Source organism: Schistocerca americana, chromosome 7 (assembly GCF_021461395.2).
Source record: "Schistocerca americana isolate TAMUIC-IGC-003095 chromosome 7, iqSchAmer2.1, whole genome shotgun sequence".
In the NCBI taxonomy this organism is placed as follows: Eukaryota; Metazoa; Arthropoda; class Insecta; order Orthoptera; family Acrididae; genus Schistocerca; species Schistocerca americana.
In genome coordinates, this window is record NC_060125.1 from 425,633,760 (window position 1) to 425,656,687 (window position 22,928).

Genomic DNA, 22,928 nt, shown 5'->3' on the forward strand with positions numbered 1-22,928 from the left:
TTAAAATACAACAAATATTTCAGGTTTAACTAAAAATGAGTTTGTTAAAAGGAAACAAACAATGAAAGATGCAATGTGGACCAGACAAACATCCAAGCAGTATTTCGAAATAAAACAAAGAAATTAAAATCTGCTACATCTGTGTTGTGATTTTGTGAACTAATAATGTGTCCAGTTGCCTTCTTCATCTGTTTTTTTTTTTTCTCTGTTCCATATTCTGATTATTAGTTGGGAAAAAACAACAGGTACAACACGACAGTAGGGGACAATTGGCTTCAGGATGGAATAGTTTGAATAACACAAGCTATTCCTAAAATGTTCAAATGTATGTGAATACCTGAGGGACCAGACTGCTTAGGTTTAAATGGTTCAAATGGCTCTAAGCAATATGGGACTTAACATGTGTGGTCATCAGTCCCCTAGACTTAGAACTACTTAAACCTAACCAACCCAAGAACAACACACATCCATGCCTGAGGCAGGATGCGAACCTGCAACTGTAGCAGCAGCACGGTTCCGGACTGAAACGCCTAGGACTGCTCAGCCACAGTGGCCAGCACTGCTTAGGTCATCGGTCCCTAGACTTACACACTACTTAAAGTAACTTAAACTAACTTATGCTAAGAACACACACACACACACACACACACATGCCCGAGGGAGGACGTGAACCCCCGGTGGGAGGGACTGCACAGTCCGTGGCATGAAGCCTCAAACTGTGCTGCCACTCTGCCCAATCTATTACAGTATATCACTCTTTTTCTTCGCAATTGTAAACAATTGATAATAAGGTGATAATATAATAAATGCAATGTAATAATACTAAAAAGGCCTGTACGTATCCATACATTCACAGCCCTTTTTCATTTTCGAAAACCACTTCCATTTGAGACACCAGTGACAGACACTGCATACGCAATTACCAAACTATTGTTCACTATCTCTGTGTCCCAGAGTTTATACTAGTGTCGTCAGCCTTACTTCATATTCGAAAAGCCTCGATACAAAGGCTCTTTAATACTTTCTAAGGCTTTCGTACTTCTTCAGTCTCGAAGGAGCTTGCTTCGTTATTTGGATTGTTGAACTCCTGGCAGATTGTCAACTGTACGAAGTTTTGCACAATGAATTACGAATAAGAACTTATAGCTACCAAAATTAAACCTAGTATACAATTTCCTCCTGCCACCTCCACTGTCTCCTCCAAGACCGTTTTTGTCTCGCAGTCCTTCTTTCCCACGACTTGAACAGATGGTCACACATCTGCTCAGCTAACTCTGTTGTTTGGTGAACTGGATCCGTTAAAAACAATCTTCCTGGATTGGTGTGTTTTCTTTAACTATAAATTTTTGAAGATACCACAGACTCCCAAGTTATCCAGCTGTTTCACTGGTTCGTGCTTTCCAAACTCGCTATACAGCTGTACACATTGAAACACCCCCGTTTAATTCCTTTACTGGATTTTGTGTAATTCATCGAAGCAGCCAAAAAGTTAGTTACTATGATTTATGACCGTATACTTAATGGATGAAAGGCTATCGGTTTTTATGCTGTGGTTTCGGGGGTATTTCAACCGAGTGCGACTGTTCTGAGATTGAATAGTGGAATGATTGAAAGTTTGTCTATTATTAAGGACCATAAAGGTTGCGATGAACAAACTGATATATATTTCCTACTATCACACAAATTCTGAGGCAGTTGCTACCTTCACCTTACACGTCTAATTACAGTTACATCTTTTTATTGGTTGCTGATTTTCAGTACTTCGTCACAAGTAATGCTGATGGTTAACATTCACAACAATCCTCACTGCAATCCATGGTTGTTGCCGGCCGACGCGGTTGACGCGAAACACGTAATTCGGCACTTGTCACTTTCAGTTTCATATCACTCGCGAATCGGTATTAGTGAGGGTCTACCCCACGACGATCAGTGGGACGTGCTCACTCGTCATACTCTGGTGAATTTTACCGTTTACAACTCACTCGACCACCATTCTTGCCTGTCTCTCCAGCACCACTTCTCACTCGACACTCTCCAGTACTACTGCGCACTCGACACTAGGTTCACTGCCTCCTGCAGCGTTCGACAATCGACTCCTGTCTGCTATTGACCTAGATGTCGGATACTAATATCTATGTTCGTGGGATCGTGGATCCCTTACATCCCCGCCCTAAAAACCTTTTTTGTAGCCACAGGCGAAAAATAATAATAGGAAAAAATTATCACATATCATATAAATGAAAATGAGGAACATAAGTTCTGGTTCACATACTGAAAGTTACATCGTATCACAAATAATGCCCTATTGACCCCGGTAGCAAACTGCCCCTACAGAAACATCAATCTATATTAATTAACATGTCATGGTAAATATTTTTACAAACGTTGCCTTACATTCAATTACCAAAAATCTTGACTTTGAAAGGTTTTGTATGAGTTGTTAACTACATATTTGGTATTGGTTAATCTTTTATAATTTGCTGCAGCACAAACAAAAAAAAACTAGTTGAATGCCAGCTACCCCTTTGGTATGCCGTCCTTTCAGCGGGGTTCCTGCTATCCATAATACTATCACTCTAACTTATAACTCACTTGGCCAACACACATGAAAGTTAAGGAAAAAATTGACGACTTATTCATTCGAGCCTTTAACACAAGCAAAACTGAATATGAGACAAAATATAACATTTATACCTTGACTTACGCAATTATTTTACAATTCCTCATACCTCTACATATTGATCCAATAATCTTAAATGCTCCATTATTCCACTACATATGTCTTATATAACTATTTGCATCGCCATAACTAATGTGGTCACCCAATGAAAATTTTAAATTACTGATCATTTCATTCTGCCAAACATTTACTGCTATCGCTAATGCTCAGATGAGAAATATAATATTTCCTATTATACTGACATTAATCTAAATCTGCTATATGGATATTTATTATTCATTACACAGTGCCTGAATTCAGCTTCTAAAGCTTGACCTAAGTATCAACATAATTGACTCTGATAGCTAATTGGATACATGAATTACTCGTTACTCATAAGTTACACTTTCTCTTTTATCAGCATACTTTAGATAAACATGTATACCTACAAATAACTTGCAAATAGATGTTGCTGATGTGCTAAATGACATACTTCCATCATCCCATACTCAATACACTTCATCACACATAAATCCCTCAACTTAACAGCAACTTCAACTGCAAACAAATATATACCTTCAACCTACATCAACCCTCCATATTCGCTGCAGTAACTACATAAAAATACTACTTCAGGCTCCTTGGCCTCTCCATATATCATATTTCACATCAGTTATTCGAACAAGTATCTCCTCATGTATTTGTTTCATTTTAGGCCTTCATATTTGCAAGCTAATACATTACTTTGATTCTCTTACAATTGCTTGACCTTTTCATGACTCATAAAACAACTCTAGAAGATTTCACAAACTCTTGTTTGACCAATAGCTTCTTACCACATTATATAAACATTGGCTTTCTGATCTGGTTCTCATTTCATTACTTCTGGCACTATTAATTTTGTAATGTTCTGACACAGCTGATTTGTAACTTATTGATTCTCTGACATCTCACACTTTACATCAACAGTAACTACTATAAATTTACTACATGGTTTCTGACTGAATTATTTGGACGACCACTACCTATTCTAACTACTATACACTAACTTTCTTAATCTAGCGATAGAGAAAGATGGTAGAGGAGTGAAACTTGAAATGAGAAATAAAGTCTCACCCAGCTGGGAATGTACCAGTCGCCACTTGGTATACCAGCAAAAGAGTTTCTGGCTCCCTACACCTCAAACTGATTTTATTCCATTATCTCGGTTGCCCTTATCCTTACATAGATAGTATCTTTTTATATTCTCAACATGTTCCTTACCATGAGCTCCTTTTGTTCGCACATATTCCCATTCAACTGTGTTTGGGTGATCAATTCTTGTGATCTTATATGGTCCTTTATAAACATGGTCAAATTTATGTATCTCAGAATTTATTTTCTTCGGTTTGGGGTGAACTTTTACTAGGATTTGATCCTCCAATCGATACGTTATTGGCTTTACCACATTATCATGTCTCTCCTGTCCCCTGTTTGCTTTCTTTTTCATATCTAGTTCCACTAATTCTAATTTCTTCTCCCATGTTATGTCATTTCCAGATGGATAGTCTAATAGCTCACAAAACACACTATCAGGTTCTTGGTTAATTAAGTAAGATCTCACACGGTGCAAATTCCGTGGAGTCATGTAGGAGATGATTCCTGATTCGTTCAAATTCTCCCAGGTACTCCTCCCATGACCCGTGCTTCCTGTGACAGTATGTCCTATATGAACGATTTAATTCCTTCATTGATCATTTGGCCGGATTGGAGGCGAATCTACATCTTGAGATTGCAATTGGTTCTATCCAATGCCTATCTAGCATTTCTTTGTTTTCTTCCTTGAATTCTTCATTTCCTTTCGACATCTCTTCTATACACTTGTTGATTTCTTTCTGCCCTTTTTTGATTTCTTTCTGTCCTTTCTTGATTTCTTGGAGCATCTTAAATATTGTTAACTGCGATTCTCCATCCTCTAGACTCAATTCTTTTCCAATAGGTTTTACTGGTGTCTCAGGGTAACCAGCTGAATGACCCAATGGGCTGTCCATTGACACTCCACCACTGCCAATTCCTGGCTCACCCTTGTCCTCCTGCCCTGTCTCCATTTTTCTAACAACCTCCTCCACAACCTTTTCTTTCAATTCAGGATCCATTCTCAACTATTCACTATGCACAGGCAAGAAAAAAAAAATAACTACCTAGTAACCCAAACACTCACTAATTAACTAATAACTAAATAATCCTTCACTGTATTAGGTTAACCCAGATTGGCAAAACAGACCTCTCCATTGAACACCAAAAATTACAGATACCTACCCAGGTCAAATGTCAATGACTGCATTTATACGCAAAATCTCAACGTAACATACACACAACTTAAAAGACATATAAACATTTAGTTTACAATAAATAATGCAAATGAGACACTATTCTGTGCTGTACAGCATGAAAACATGCGCATATTATCATACCATGCTTCAGAGCAAATTCGCAAAAAAAAATGTTAAAAAATATTGTTTTATATTTTCTGCAACTGACAAATTTAATTTGAAGTTCCTTCCGCGCTCTGAAGATAGTGCAATATTAGTCAGTCTCGCGCCAGCAAATCGTCTTCACTCACCCCTCGACACTCGTCGAAGTCGCGATGTTTTCACGTTTGAAGTCGCGCTACTAGTCGTGTTGGCGTTGGCTATTCCGGCGGGGCGGCTGTCAGGCGATGCGTTGCTGTAGCTGGTGTATAGTGCCGTGTGAAAAGCCAAGCACGCGGCGAATCGCGCTGACGCAGTCTCGTAGTTCGGTGGTTGGCGACGGGATGGAGCTGCTGTCACGTATTCCGCTGATCGGCGGGTAGGTGGCGCAGACGTATATATTTCGAGGGTTCGCCACTAGATGTCGAATTCCGCGTCGCCGTTGTTTCTACTTCAGCCATTTGGCTCCGCTGCAGTCACTGGTCATAGAGTTGGGCAACACGAATCTTTTTCCAGATTCGATTCCTACGATTCAATCTCAGATTGCGAATCGATTCCTACGATTCGTTCACGATTCTTTCACGATTCGTTCTAGTCTGTGGTGGCACGATTCTTACGGACTGCAAAAAGTTCGACATCTTACTCCGCAGATGGCAGAACATGTCTGAAATTGTCAATGGGGTTGGAATCGAACTGTGTCATGATAAGATATGGAGGAGGAGATTAGTGTTTAACGTCCCGTCGACAACGAGGTCATTAGAGACGGAGCGCAAGCTCGGGTTAGGGAAGGATTGGGAAGGAAATCGGCCGTGCCCTTTCAAAGGAACCATCCCGGCATTTGCCTGAAGCGATTTAGGTAAATCACGGAAAACCTAAATCAGGATGGTCGGAGACGGGATTGAACCGTCGTCCTCCCGAATGCGAGTCCAGTGTGCTAACCACTGCGCCACCTCGCTCGGTCATGATAAGATATGCCAGAATTAGTTTATTTATGAGTAAACATGCACATGACGTTACAAGTGTGATTCTCGATTTATATGTGTAATGCCTTAATTGATGGAAGGTCACGTTTGATTTGATTGCATCTATTGTTTTATTTCAGTATGCCAGGAAAGATGAGTCGATTTGCGCGAAAGGTGGTGCAAAATTACGTGGTATGCCAGTTTGGTTGTGTGGCTTGATTGTATCTAACTACAGACGTCTGTTTTATAGTAACAAAATCTAGCAGTGAGGCAGACGTGGTTTGGCTCATATCATCCTTAGATTTTCTGTGCTAAGATGTCTTTCCAAGTCCACATCAGCCTTGTAATTCATAACGCAGCTGACAGCACTCCCACACAGCAAATTTAGCTTCACTTTCATTTCTTCTAAATACAAAGCATAGGTCTTTTGCTTTTAATTTGTCTGAGAACTTGCCACTGTCACAACTATTTATGTGAGAAAACGACATACTTCTAAACAGTAGGATTCAATCGTCTAAAGCGACATTACTTCACTAAATTTTAATATGAATCTGAACACGATAACATTCGAAAACTCGAACTTGAAATTATTAATTAAAAAGCTTTTGTTTAAAGACGGTATTACACGGCGATCCGCCAAGAAAGGTATTGGATAGAGAGACTTTATTCTCTATATATAGGGTCTGTAATATTGGTCTAGTGCGACAGCTATTTAGTGGCAGCACTGGTGAAACTAACAGAATTAGCAAATTAGCAGTGAAGTAATATCGCTGTTTTTTTTTTTTATAGTATGTATGCATGTGTGCGTCTTACATCTACATCTACATACATCTACATCTATACTCCGCGAGCCACCTTACGGTGTGTGGCGGAGGGTACTTATTGTACCACTATCTGATCCCCCCTTCCCTGTTCCATTCACGAATTGTGCGTGGGAAGAACGACTGCTTGTAAGTCTCCGTATTTGCTCTAATTTCTCGGATCTTTTCGTTGTGATCATTACGCGAGATATATGTGGGCGGTAGTAATATGTTGCCCATCTCTTCCCGGAATGTGCTCTCTCGTAATTTCGATAATAAACCTCTCCGTATTGCGTAACGCCTTTCTTGAAGTGTCCGCCACTGGAGCTTGTTCAGCATCTCCGTAACGCTCTCGCGCTGACTAAATGTCCCCATGACTAATCGCGCTGCTTTTCGCTGGATCATGTCTATCTCTTCTATTAATCCAACCTGGTAAGGGTCCCATACTGATGAGCAATACTCAAGAATCAGACGAACAAGCGTTTTGTAAGCTACTTCTTTCGTCGATGAGTCACATTTTCTTAGAATTCTTCCTATGAATCTCAACCTGGCGCCTGCTTTTCCCACTATTTGTTTTATGTGATCATTCCACTTCAGATCGCTCCGGATAGTAACTCCTAAGTATTTTACGGTCGTTACCGCTTCCAATGATTTACCACCTATGGCATAATCGTACTGGAATGGATTTCTGCCCCTATGTATGCGCATTATATTACATTTATCTACGTTTAGGGAAAGCTGCCAGCTGTCGCACCATGCATTAATCCTCTGCAGGTCCTCCTGGAGTACGTACGAGTCTTCTGATGTTGCTACTTTCTTGTAGACAACCGTGTCATCTGCAAATAGCCTCACGGAGCTACCGATGTTGTCAACTAAGTCATTTATGTATATTGTAAACAATAAAGGTCCTATCACGCTTCCCTGCGGTACTCCCGAAATTACCTCTACATCTGCAGATTTGGAACCGTTAAGAATGACATGTTGTGTTCTTTCTTCTAGGAAATCCTGAATCCAATCACAAACCTGGTCCGATATTCCGTAAGCTCGTATTTTTTTCACTAAACGTAAGTGCGGAACCGTATCAAATGCCTTCCTGAAGTCCAGGAATACGGCATCAATCTGCTCGCCAGTGTCTACGGCACTGTGAATTTCTTGGGCAAATAGGGCGAGCTGAGTTTCACATGATCTCTGTTTGCGGAATCCATGTTGGTTATGATGAAGGAGATTTGTATTATCTAAGAACGTCATAATACGAGAACACAAAACATGTTCCATTATTCTACAACAGATTGACGTAAGCGAAATAGGCCTATAATTATTCGCATCTGATTTATGACCCTTCTTGAAAATGGGAACGCCCTGCGCTTTCTTCCAGTCGCTAGGTACTTTACGTTCTTCCAGCGATCTACGATAAATTGCTGATAGAAAGGGGGCAAGTTCTTTAGCATAATCACTGTAGAATCTTAAGGGTATCTCGTCTGGTCCGGATGCTTTTCCGCTACTAAGTGATAGCAGTTGTTTTTCAATTCCGATATCGTTTATTTCAATATTTTCCATTTTGGCGTCCGTGCGACGGCTGAAGTCAGGGACCGTGTTACGATTTTCCGCAGTGAAACAGTTTCGGAACACTGAATTCAGTATTTCTGCCTTTCTTCGGTCGTCCTCTGTTTCGGTGCCATCGTGGTCAACGAGTGACTGAATAGGGGATTTAGATCCGCTTACCGATTGTATCCTACACTTTAGAAGTATGTCGTCTTCTCACATAAATAGTAGTGGCAGAAGCAAGTTCTCAGACAAATTAAAAGCAAAAGACCTATGCTTTGTATTTCCACGAAACAAAAGTGAAGCTAAATTTGCAGTGTGTGAGGGCTGAAATATAAGGTGGTGTGGAATTGGAAAGAGCACAGAAAAACGCAGGATGACACGAATCCGCGCATGTGAACTACATAGGGATAACTCGCGCATGAGCACAAGGGGGTACTACAGTCAGCTTTCTGCTAATTTGTTTATGGTTTACTGTTGCTATTAACTTCAAGTTTTTATATTGAAGATTTTGTCCATTCTTCAAATTTTCATAAATACAGCAACTAAACAATTTTTTCCAGAATGAGATTTTCACTCTGCAGCGGAGTGTGCGCTGATATGAAACTACCTGGCAGATTAAAACTGTGTGCCCGACCGAGACTCGAACTCGGGACCTTTGCCTTTCGCGGGCAAGTGCTCTACCAACCAAGCTACCGAAGCACGACTCACGCCCGGTACTCACAGCTTTATTTCTGCCAGTACCTCGTCTCCTACCTTCCAAACTTTACAGAAGCTCTCCTGCGAACCTTGCAGAACTAGCACTCCTGAAAGAAAGGATATTGCGGAGACATGGCTTAGCCACAGCCTGGGGGATGTTTCCAGAATGAGATTTTCACTCTGCAGCGGAGTGTGCGCTGATATGAAACTTCCTGGCAGATTAAAACTGTGTGCCCGACCGAGACTCGAACTCGGGACCTTTGCCGTTCGCGGGCAAGTGCTCTACCAACAGAGCTACCGAAGCACGACTCACGCCCGGTACTCACAGCTTTATTTCTGCCAGTACCTCGTCTCCTACCTTCCAAACTTTACAGAAGCTCTCCTGCGAACCTTGCAGAACTAGCACTCCTGAAAGAAAGGATATGGCGGAGACATGGCTTAGCCACAGCCTGGGGGATGTTTCCAGAATGAGATTTTCACTCTGCAGCGGAGTGTGCGCTGATATGAAACTTCCTGGCAGATTAAAACTGTGTGCCCGACCGAGACTCGAACTCGGGACCTTTGCCTTTCGCGGGCAAGTGTTGGTAGAGCACTTGCCCGCGAAAGGCAAAGGTCCCGAGTTCGAGTCTCGGTCGGGCACACAGTTTTAATCTGCCAGGAAGTTTCAAACAATTTTTTTCCAGCAACTTTCTTTACTCAAGCTATTTTCGAAAGAGATTCTTTGTACTTTGATTGCTTCGTATTCTAGAAATAGAATGGATCAAACAAGCATTAATCGTCTTAATTCAGGCATATTCCGAGGAAAGGTTTTTGTATTCTTCTCACGATCCACTGTATCGTGATAAGATACGCCACCAATCGGTTATTTCTGAGTAATCATGCATATGACTTTACAAGTGCCATTTTCGATTTGTGTGGGTAATTTCTTAAAATTGATGAAAGGTCACGTTTGATTTGATTGCATATTTTGCTTAATTTTAGTACGCCAGTAAAGAGAAACTGACAGAAGTCGGTGAGATGGTCCGATCACGAAATGAATGAATAAACCGTGTGAACCTAACTTCTTCATTGATAGTAAGATATGAGCCACATCACGTCTACCTTCGTCCCTTCTTCCCAGTCATGGTTTAACCCAACAACGTCTGGCTTTTCGTCGTCGTCATCCTGCCCTAATCTTAAGGGTTACAGGCCAGCAGCTCGAATAACAATGCGTCCTCCACGGGCGAAAAGCTGTATAAATGTAAATTTAGATAAATATATGCTTGTGCAACTTAAGTGTCATAAAATAAAACGAATAGCTGAGACCATAAGTCAGAACACTAATACTGTAGCATAATTCGGTGATAGCTATATGAGAGAACAATTACTCAATAAAAATAACAATAAAAAAGTATAACGACTGCTTAATAAATATGAACTTTAAGCTCTCAGAAAATTTAATTAAAATGAACGGCTCCACAAGAAATCAGATGGTTCCCTATGAGTTTCGCATGGTATTGTTATCTAGTGTGGATGCACATATTCGCGTGAGGACTATCACCCGTGCATCGTCTGATCGGGCAGTGTGAACCGGTCTGCAGTTCCCGATGTTTACGTTTAGGAAAGACACCTATATACAGGTAAACATAAAAACCAAAACCTTAACTACATTCAATATGTACTAACAAAGTTTTGCGAGATGGCGTCATAAAAACATGTGAAATAGCGTTTTTATAATATAAAATTGCGTTTTTACGAATGGAACTATGTAGAATATACATGTTGTAAAATTCACTTTTTACGAGAGAATGAAACTATGTAGGTGAACTGTATATCGCTTCTGTCATCACTAGTTCGTGTATTACTCGCGCAAACTAAGCTATCGTCGGTGCGGTGGCTGATGGTAACGATAGTAAATGGGAAATGCCTTTACGCTCGTTCCCGTCAGCCACTGCCAAGTATCAGCTTGGTTTTCACGAGCACGTAATATTACGGCCCACGAACTTCGTTTGTTCGTTCCGAGCTTCGTTTGTTCACACGCATCCTCCACTTGACTGCCATCTGGCGGTCGTAATCATTCGACTTTCGGCACGTCTCGGCATGATTCGGAAGTTGCCTTCGAAGCATAGCGTTCTAAGAATCGATGAATAGTTGGAACTTGGAATCGCCACGACTCTGAAACACGCAATCGTTCTTACGATTCTTTTGAACGACGATTCGTCCGTATCACGATTCGATTCTTAAGATTCTTTATTTAGAGTCGTTCAAATGAACGACACATTCACGAATCGCCACAACTCTAACCGGTCGGTGTGATACATCTCCGCTATCCTAATCCTTGTTGTCGCGGCGTGTGGAACTGCTGCAGTGCTTCAAACGCTCTGGCTAGCCGATCACAGTCTGGGTGACGTCATTCAACATTTACGCCACAGTCAACACTCGCAAATGCGGTAACAGTTTCTGGGTCCACATCAAATTGAGCGATCTACACCGTTCAAAAGATAATTTCGGATACAAAGTCACTTGATAGCATGTTTCTGGTACTTTCGTAAGGGAATTTTGGCTGGTTCACTCGCGATTATGCACAAACGCTCTTTTTGTTATAATATGAATTTTACAGTAATTCACGTCGGTTTTCGTGCCCATACTCAACATATTGTTTATTAACACTGCTTTTGTCACTTAAACTCGTAAAAAACAAATTGTTTACTGTTTCTCAGTCACTTTTGCACTGTATTGTCTAAATAATGTGCTTCATTCCCGCGATTTCTAATTTCACCATAAATGTGTTCTACTACACTGTTTCTAGTTGAAATACTCTAATTTTAGTCACGGTAATGACAATACCGGATTGCTCTTGCACTAAAATTGTCCGATAATTGCAAATGTCATTCCACTGAAAACAAAAATGGTGCTTAATAAATCACTGTTCGGATCCGAAGACTGCAAACACCCCCGTTTAATTCCTTTACTGGATTTTGTGTAATTCATCGAAGCAGCCAAAAAGTTAGTTACTATGATTTATGACCGTATACTTAATGGATGAAAGGCTATCGGTTTTTATGCTGTGGTTTCGGGGGTATTTCAACCGAGTGCGACTGTTCTGAGACTGAATAGTGGAATGATTGAAAGTTTGTCTATTATTAAGGACCATAAAGGTTGCGATGAACAAACTGATATATATTTCCTACTAACACACAAATTCTGAGGCAGTTGCTACCTTCGCCTTACACGTCTAATTACAGTTACATCTTTTTATTGGTTGCTGATTTTCAGTACTTCGTCACAAGTAATGCTGATGGTTAACATTCACAACAATCCTCACTGCAATCCGTGGTTGTTGCCGGCCAACGCGGTTGATGCGAAACACGTAATTCGGCACTTGTCACTTTCGGTTTCATATCACTCGCGAATCGGTATTAGTGAGGGTCAACCCCATGACGATCAGGGGGACGTGCTCACTCGTCATACTCTGGTGAATTTTACCGTTTACAACTCACTCGACCACCATTCTTGCCTGTCTCTCCAGCACCACTTCTCACTCGACACTCACCAGTACAGTTGTGGCGATTCGTGAATGAGTCGTTCATTTGAACGACTCTAAATAAAGAATCGTAAGAATCGAATCGTGATACGGACGAATCGTCGTTCAAAAGCATCCTAAGAATAGTGCGTGTTTCCGAGTCGTGACGATTCCAAGTTCCAACGGTTCATCGATTCTTAGTATACTATGCTTCGAAGGCAACTTCCGAATCAAGCCGAGTCGTGCTGAATGATTACGACCGCCAGATGGTAGACAGGTGGAGGATGCGTGTGAACAAAGGAAGCTCGGAACGAACAAACAAAGTTCGTGGGCCGTAATACTACTCGTGAAAACCAAGCTGACACTTGGCGGTGTCGTCTTCTCACATAAATAGTTGTGACAGTGGCAAGTTCTTAGACAAATTAAAAGCAAAATACCTATGCTTTGTATTTAGAAGAAATGAAAGTGAAGCTAAATTTGCCTTGTGCGAGGGTTGTCAGCTGTGTTATGAACTAAAAGGCTGATGTGGACTTGGAAAGACATCTTAGCACAGAAAAACATAGGATGACATGAGTCAAAACCACATCAGCCTCACCTCTAGATTTTGTTACTATAAAACAGACGTCTGTAGTTAGATATGTTCAAGCCACACAACCAGACTGGCATACCACATAATTTTGCACCACATATCGCAGAAATCGACTTCTCTTTCCCGCATACTGAAATAAAACAATAGATGCAATCAAATCAAACGTGACCTTTCATCAACTAAGGCATTACACGTATAAATCGAGAATCACACTTGTAATGTCATATGCATGTTTACACATAAATAAACTATTTTTGGTACATTTTATCATGACACAGTTCGATTCGAACCCCATCGACAATTTCAGACATGTACTGCCATCTGTGAGTAAGATGTAGAACTTTTTGCATTCTGTAAGAATCGTGCCATCGCAGACTAGAATGAATCGTGAAAGAATCGTGAACGAATCGTAGGAATCGATTCGCAATGTGTGATTGATTCGTAGGAATCGAATCGGGAAAAAGAATCGTGTTGCCCAACTCTACTCTCCAGTACTACTGCGCAATCGCCACTAGGTTCACTGCCTCCTGCAGCGCTCGACAATCGACTCCTGTCTGCTATCGACCTGGATGTCGGATACTAATACCTATGTTCGTGGGATCGTGGATCCCTTACAAAATCCAGCCAGAACACCAAGAATTCCTCAATACCCAGTGTACATGAGATATTCTGGTCTCTCGTAAGAGGAACAAACATGCAGAAAAGGAAAGTGTTAGTTGTCACAGTGCTTAATGTACTCTCATATGGCGATACGTGGGAACACCTAATGCACCCAAGAACATTGTTGAACACAGTCGTTTTGGTCGTCCATTTACACTCCTGCAAATTGAAATAAGAACACCGCGAATTCATTGTCCCAGGAAGGGGAAACTTTATTGACACATTCCTGGGGTCAGATACATCACATGATCACACTGACAGAACCACAGGCACATAGACACAGCCAACAGAGCATGCACAATGTCGGCACTAGTACAGTGTATATCCACCTTTCGCAGCAATGAAGGCTGCTATTCTCCCATGGAGACGATCGTAGAGATGCTGGATGTAGTCCTGTGGAACGGCTTGCCATGCCATTTCCACCTGGCGCCTCAGTTGGACCAGCGTTCGTGCTGGACGTGCAGACTGCGTGAGACGACGCTTCATCCAGTCCCAAACATGCTCAATGGGGGACAGATCCGGAGATCTTGCTGGCCAGTGTAGTTAACTTACACCTTCTAGAGCACGTTGGGTGGCACGGGATACATGCGGACGTGCATTGTCCTGTTGGAACAGCAAGTTCCCTTGCCGGTCTAGGAATGGTAGAACGATGGGTTCGATGACGGTTTGGATGTACCGTGCACTAATCAGTGTCCCCTCGACGATCACCAGTCGTGTACGGCCAGTGTAAGAGATCGCTCCCCACACCATGATGCCGGGTGTTGGCCCTGTGTGCCTCGGTCGTATGCAGTCCTGATTGTGGCGCTCACCTGCACGGCGCCAAACACGCATACGACCATCATTGGCACCAAGGCAGAAGCGACTCTCATCGCTGAAGACGACACGTCTCCATTCGTCCCTCCATTCACGCCTGTCGCGACACCACTGGAGGCGGGCTGCACGATGTTGGGGCGTGAGCGGAAGACGGCCTAACGGTGTGCGGGACCGTAGCCCAGCTTCATGGAGACGGTTGCGAATGGTCCTCGCCGATACCCCAGGAGCAACAGTGTCCCTAATTTGCTGGGAAGTGGCGGTGCGGTCCCCTACGGCACTGCGTAGGATCCTACGGTCTTGGCGTGCATCCGTGCGTCGCTGCGGTCCGGTCCCAGGTCGACGGGCACGTGCACCTTCCGCCGACCACTGGCGACAACATCGATGTACTGTGGAGACCTCACGCCCCATGTGTTGAGCAATTCGGCGGTACGTCCACCCGGCCTCCCGCATGCCCACTATACGCCCTCGCTCAAAGTCCGTCAACTGCACATACGGTTCACGTCCACGCTGTCGCGGCATGCTACCAGTGTTAAAGACTGCGATGGAGCTCCGTATGCCACGGCAAACTGGCTGACACTGACGGCGGCGGTGCACAAATGCTGCGCAGCTAGCGCCATTCGACGGCCAACACCGCGGTTCCTGGTGTGTCCGCTGTGCCGTGCGTGTGATCATTGCTTGTACAGCCCTCTCGCAGTGTCCGGAGCAAGTATGGTGGGTCTGACACACCGGTGTCAATGTGTTCTTTTTCCCATTTCCAGGAGTGTATTATGGTGTGGGAAGACATAAAGTTGCATAGGCCTATTGACCTCAAAATATTTGAAACCGGTACAGTCACCAGTCAACGTAACTGTGACAAAGTACTTCTTTCCCGCATGCGTCTTTTCGTGGATGCATTCGGCCCTGTCATCATTTTCATGGATCATGGATGGAAATGCGCCGACCACAACAAACAACGTAGGTGAAGGAGCTCTTGGAACAAGAGGATATTCGGCGAATGGACTGGTCTGCCCGTCCTATTCCCCCCCTCCCCCGTCCACATGCACCAATGACAGTCCATCAGTTGTCAACCGCGCTGGTGGAGGAATGAAACGCCCAACCACAAGAACTCCTTACCAGTCTTGTCGCCAGCATGTCAGCACGCTTCAGAGCATACACTGTCTTTCGCGGTGATGACACAGACTTCAGAACCATATCAAACTTTTTGTAATGTCGTAGGGACCTTCATGAATCGTGCTGCCTTCAGCGTTTTTATTATCATTCCCATCCGTCTCATTGCGTATTTCTTTCAGTTACTTTCGGTACTGTGCTGTACTGTAGCAGTTCTCTCTCTGTATGGGCCTAGTTTCATCGAGTTATGTTATTTGGCAGCGAATGATCAGGCGAAAGTTACTTTCGTCCTTAAGTTTTGTACACCATTGTATAGCACTTTATCATTGCTTTTCATCTCGTGCTAGCGAAACTGTATCATCTTGCACAGTTTGTTACTTAACCGTTAAAATGGAATAGTAAGAGTTAACACATGCGTAATATTCACAGTAGCCAGTATTTTGTTGATATTGTTCATTAACTCTGTGGGGTAAATAAATATGTTTACCCAGATTATCGTCCCGTTAGCTCAAGCCGTTTCCGTAATGCCATCAAAAGACACATTGCTGATTATTGTATCTGCTATATAAATTTTCCTTTGTAGTTCATTACTTAAACAAAAATATTAATAGTAACGTTTAAAATACGATACAGCGTGGTTAAATTTGTTATATTAATCTGTGTTAAATTATCGTAAAATCGTGTGTCAAATTTCTCCATATACCGATTTGCTCTTGCTTTCTTACGCACTAAGGTGGCAAAAGTCATGGGAAAGCGATATGCACATAGACAAATGGCCATAGTATCGCGTACACAACGTACAAAAGGGCACTGCATTGGCGTAGCTGTAATGTGTACTCAGATCGTCTATACTCATGTAAAAATGTAAACTTCGTGTGACTAGGACCTCCCGTCGGGTAGACCGTTCGCCGGGTGCAAGTCTTCCGATTTGACGCCACTTCGGCGATTTTCGCGACGATGGGGATAAAATGATGATGATTAGGACAACACAACACACAGTCCCTGAGGAGGGAAAATTTCCGACCCAGCCGGGAATCGAACGCGAGCCCTTAGGATTGAGGATTGACATTCTGTCGCGCTGACCACTTTTTTTTTCGTTTTTGGTCGTTTTGGACGTCACATGACATCGGTCAAGTTCGTTTATAGATCCTTCTACTCAGTTTTTTATTACAGAAGCCACCCAGCTCTCTGACCGAACGCGCTGATCTACCGCACCGGCGACCACTCAGCTAGCGGGGGCGGACATCCATACTCACGTGATTCACGTGGCAAGTTTTCCGACGTGATTACGGCCGCACGACGGAAATTAACATACTTAGTGGAAGTTAGACGCAACGGACATACTATTTCGGAAATCGTTAGGGAAGTCAATATCCCGAGATCCACAACGACAAGAGCGTGCCGCGAATACCACATTTCAGGCATTACCTCCCACCACAGGCAACGCAATGGCCGATGGCTTTCACTTACCGAGAACAGCGGCGTTTGCATTGAGTTGTCAGTGTTAACTGTCAATCGCTGCGTGAATACCCGCAGAAGTAACGGCGGGACGTACGACGAACGTATCCGTTAGGACAATGCGGCGAAATTTGGCTTTAATGGTCTATGGCCGCAAACGACTGACCCAAGCACCATCGCTGACTGCACGACATCGCCTGCAACGCGTCTCCTGGTCTCAGGACCACATTGATTGGACCCTAGACTACGGAAAACCGTGGTCTGATCAGAAGAGTCTCTATATCAGTAAGAGCTGATGGTAGGTTTCGAGTGTGACGCAGACCCCATGAACCCAAGAACCCAAGTTGTCTACAAGGCACTGTGCAAGCTGGTGACGGCTCCATAAAGATGTGGGCTGTGTATACATGAAACGGACTCGATCCTCTGGAGCAACCGAACCGATCATTGACTGGAAATGGCTATGTTCGGCTAGATGGAGACCATTTGCAACCGTTCATGCACTTCAGTTACGGATGACAATGCGCCATGTCATCGGACCACAATTGTTCGTGACTGTTTTGAAGAACATTCTAGATAGTTTAAGCGAATGATTCGGCCACCTAGATAGCGCGACATGAACACCATCGAACATTTATGGGACATAACGGTAGGTCAGTTCGTGCACAAAATCCTGCACCGGCAACCCTTTCACGATTGTGGACGCCTGTAAGAGGCTGCATGGCTCAATATTTCTGCAGGTGACTTCCAACGAGTTAGGGAACCAATGCTACTTCGAGTTACTGCATTACGTTGCGCAAAAGGAGGTCCGACACGATATAAAGAGCTATCCCACGAATTATGTCACTTCAGTGCATATCGCTGTTCATGCGTAAATTTAATTTTATGGAGAGTTTTTCGTCACTTGGAATCAGTCACAGCACCAAAGCACCTAATTCAGAAGGGATACCTGTTTTGTGTGCTAATCCCTCGCTTCCGATGACGGCTTACACTCAGTCCATTTGAAAGCATGCAGCCTCTAAGAGACCACACGCTAAACTCTTCCGCTGAACCTCCTTTGCAAAGATTCCATCGTCACCAGTTGTCATCTTTCACCTTGCATCTAATAAAAAGTCGCATCAGTAGTCGTTTAGAAGGATACAAAAATGTTGTGCAAAACGAACAGAAACATAGTTGAATATTAATAAAAAATACATCAGTGGGCTTCACGTCCGCCTTCAGTTACAGTCAGTGTATCATTCACATTCTCCTTTGCAGGGCGTCATAATTCCAGCGATGCACGTCCTCTTCCCAAAGTGGTTCCCCGAGAGTGAGCGGCAGAGAATAACAGGAGCATTGTTTTCAGGTTAGTCTAACATCTCCTCACAGTTATTAACAGATCACACACAGTTGAACTGCAGTGGGCCGCTCTGAAGATTCTTCCAACAGTGGGTACTTTCAAATATTATTTGAATCACTGCAATGAGTTGGAAGCAGAGAACGCTCGTAAGATGATAAACTGGTCGCTCCACTATGTTAAGCCTTGTAGATTATTAATTATGTCGGCAACCGCCTCATAATTAACCAAATAATTATCTCAATCATGCTTCTTTATAATTTTTCTTCAGGAAACAGATGCACGTAAGCTTTCGTTTAAACAGTGTATGCATACGTAAATTTACTACAGCAAAGTGTGTGAATTGCCAACAAAGTAGTATTTCCTTTTAACAGATGGAACTCCTGTTTCATGTATATCTTTTCAGTTTCAGGGAGAGGACCAAAACTGTCTTATGGACTTAGAACGTTTGTGACGTATATAAGCATACTGAAGTGACGAATGAAAATTTGTACCAAGGCCGGAATTTGCAACCAGGTCTTTGCTCACTAGGTGGATGGGCTAACCACTGCTCCACCCTGGAACAGTAGCTTAGCACAACTGCACGGAATACCTTAGTATCTTCCATCCTCAGTCACAATTCCCATGCAAGCCTTAGCCCAGTTGTTATTCCCCTTGAACAGCATTGCGGACGGTCTCCAATTGAATTGGTATAGCACCTTGGGATCGAGACCTTGGGGCTGAGACATGAATGGGAATTTGGACTGAAGAGGGAGGCGTACTACGGTAGTACGTGCGATTGTACAAAGTCACTCTGCCTCGGTGGTGTAATGGTTAGTGCATGTGCCCAGTGAGTAGGGCACCCAGGTTCGAATCCTGTCTTCGGTATAAATTTTCATTCGTCACTTCAGTTGGCATGTATACATCACAGACATAGGCCACTGTGAAAGATCTCTGAAACCATGCAGTTACATTTGATTAGACTACTTACTTTTTCAAATTTATTCTGTTTTGGTTCAGCAATACAGCAATACAAAAAGTGAACATTCAAGATAAGGAAATATTCATAAGCTATTCACGCGTAATTTTGGTAATGCTTTCTCTTACAGTTATCAGCCAGAGATAGAACCATGAGGGGGGGGGGGGGGGGGGGGGGGGACGATTCAGCTAAGATGTTCACCTCAAATAAAATATCAGATTAACGTCTTGGGTGAGATACTCCATAATCGCTGCTTGCATCGATGAAAGACTTGTGTTATGTGGAAAGTACGAGTAATTTAGATTGAAAAGAAGGAGTGTCTCATGAATGTTGTTGATGGAAAAAAGGAAAAAAATTGTATTTGAGGAAAAGTTTTTAACAGTTATGTTCACTGAGGAGATGCTGGTGCATGCCATCGACCTGCAACAGTGCATCAGTTATGTGCCACCCACATGAAATAAGGTATATTCTTGTGGAAAGCCTTATACATGCTAAACCAGATTCTGAATTTTAGTTTAGTTTTCGGTCCACAGAAACAAAGTTAACAGCGATTGTGCCCCCAGCAAACGTAACAGGATCGGTAATGTTCTTAATATACACAAACGACTTCTCAGATAAGGTCAGCTGCACTAAAACTGAGTGTGCTGATTATTCTTTTGTCTACAGGAAAGTACTGAAATTAGATGTTGTCAAGAACGAAAAAAACTTAAACAAAACTTCATCTTTGTATAATGTATAGAGCTCTCTTGAAATGTGGATGAATGCCAGATAATGCCCATAACATAAATCAACAGCTCGTAAAACATACTATTCCTCGCCCCAGCGTTGGATCGTCCTCTTGGCTGTTGTGTGTACCAGAGCTGATTTCCGGTAATCCTGTGTAGAGGGTTTTCTCAGTCCGAAAACAGTGGGTTGATATCCTTGTACCAGGCCTCACTGGTTTGCGGTCAGAGCATGGCGGGCTGTTCATTCTCCAATGAAGCAGGGGTTTTCGAGCACCTTTTGGTAATAAACTTGTGGAAAGTCCTGGCAAGAAGCAGCACATTTCCGAGAAGTGATATTAGTGAGAGCAGGAAATAACCATTAAAATTCCTGCATTCTGCCCCTGAAATCGAACGAATTCAGAAATGCGCTACTGCAATGGCTGCAAGTCGTAAGAGCCCCAACGACAGAGGAACAGCGATTCCAGGGGAAGTTAACTGGCAATCTTTAGCAGACAATGGGGGTTTCTCCAACAAAATCGTGTTGTATAAAACTCACAGAATCGCTCTTCGATTACGACTGTACGACAGTCCTGCTGCGATCACCGTATGCCTCACGTAGGTTTTAAGGTTAAGAAAAAAAGATATTAGGTCACGTACTGTGGCATATAAATAGTCATTTTTCCCTCGCTGAGGACTTGAATGGAATAGAACAAAAAATCGCTGATTTTGATACGTACTACCCTACACCAAACACTGTATAGTGGCTTGCAGAGAATATACAGTAACGCTGATTAATTTCAATAGGACATGACTGTTATCTGATATTTCAATTACGGACACAAACAAAACTTTATTTCTCCAAAAACATCATTATGTTTGCTTAAACATAAATAATACAATCAGAAAAACTATATGTCAGTTCCATAAAAGTATTCTCCCCTGGACTCACCAACTGCCTCACAAACTCGAAGCATGCTGTCACTGCATTGTCAGACTACATGTTCAGCAGGGAGTGTGCTGAACAACGTTCCAGAAACTTTCTTTGCTTATTATGCGAAATTTCCAGATATGTCTGTCCACTTTACCTCAGGCCATTTCACTAGGATTACAGTCAAGACTTCGGGACGGCCACACCACATCTTTTAGTACCTTCAGTTTCTTCTTCAATGCAACGTACTTGTTATAGAAGGCCATTCGATGATTTTTTTTGAATCATCAGTCTTCTGACTAGCTTGATGCTTCCCACCACGAATTCCTCTTCTGTGCCAACCTCTTCATCTCAGAGTAGCACTTCCAACCTACTTCCTCAATTATTTGCTGGATGTATTGCAATCTCTGTCTTCCTTTACAGTTTTTGTCCTCTATAACTGTCACTAATACCAAGAAAGTCATTTCCTGACGTCTAAGCATATGTCCTATCATCCTGTCCCTTCTCGTCAGTATTTTCCACAAATTGATTCTCTCTCCAATTCTGCGCAGAATCTCCTCATTTCTTACCTTATCAGTCCACATAATTGTCAACCTTCGTCTGTAGCACCATATCTCAAATGCTCCGATTCTCTTCTGTTCCGGTTTACTCACAGTCCATGTTCCACTACCGTACAATTCTGTGCTCCAAACGTACATTCTCAGAAATTTCTTCCTCAAATTAAGGTCTATGTTTGATACCAGTTGATTTCTCTTGGCCAGGAATGCCCCTTTTGCCAGTGCTAGTCTGGTTTTGATTTCCTTGCTCCGTCCATCTTTGGTTATTTTCTCCTAGGTAGCAGAATTCCTTAACTTCATCTACTTCGTGACCATCAATCCTAATGTTAACTTTCTCTCTGTTCTCATTTCTGCTACTTCTCTTTTTTCGATTTACTTTCAATCCATATTCTGTACTCATTAGACTGTTCATTCCATACAGCAGATCATGTAAATCTTTTTCTTCTTCGTTCATTATACTGTTGTAATGTGAGCTCTTCCTCCGTTAAGTGCAATCTGCATAACATCGTATGATACTGAAGTATACGGTGATAATGCTTCTGGGCCATACATCCTTATACTCGTATTTTTACAACGTCGCCAATCCAAACCCTGAAAAACACTCCCAAACCGTAACAGAACACCCAGTGTGTTTATCTATAAGTATAATTCACTACTGAGCCACTCCTGTTCCTTCAGATTGACGGAAAAAATGTTCTTCTGCTGCCAACAATCTCGAATTTCGATTCACCTCTGAGTAAATTTTCCTCCCACTCTTCGTGTGTCCTCATACTATGTTTCCTACCCATTCGAGTGTCATATTTTTATTTATGGGCTTCAGAAGGAGTTTCCTTGCTGCCACACGTCCTTTGAAGCCGTCATCAATCAGTCTCCTTTGTGCTGTTGCAACTGATACACTTTTCTTGTTCATTTCTATCAGTTCTGCGCGAATTTGGCTCCTCTTTTGAACCAATTCCTCTTACTAGTAATTCTGATGAATTTTTAGTCATTTTTAGTGGTTTTAGGAGGTCGTGGTAGGTCCTTATTACTACCTGTTCCCTTCCGGCGGTGAAGGGTGTATTGCACTCTCCCTATAGAAACACCACATTTTTTCGCAGTTTGGGAAATCAATAAACCAGCTTGTCTGAGTTCTACAACTGCAATACGTTTGTCTATGGATATTTCCATTCTTGGAGTCATAATAACGATGTGCACACTACCAACTGTT

The 22,928-nt window shown here is 42.6% G+C and overlaps 1 protein-coding gene across 1 annotated transcript in view; it reads left to right on the forward strand.

Annotated features, from left to right (window-relative positions):
• Positions 1 to 22,928, forward strand: part of LOC124622616 (sialin-like) — a 94,280-nt gene that overhangs the window by 31,865 nt on the left and 39,487 nt on the right. Inside the window, exon 2 of the mRNA XM_047148381.1 lies at positions 18,496 to 18,583. Within this exon, the coding sequence (XP_047004337.1) occupies positions 18,496 to 18,583 (88 nt within the window). The remainder of the gene's footprint in view (positions 1 to 18,495; positions 18,584 to 22,928) is intronic.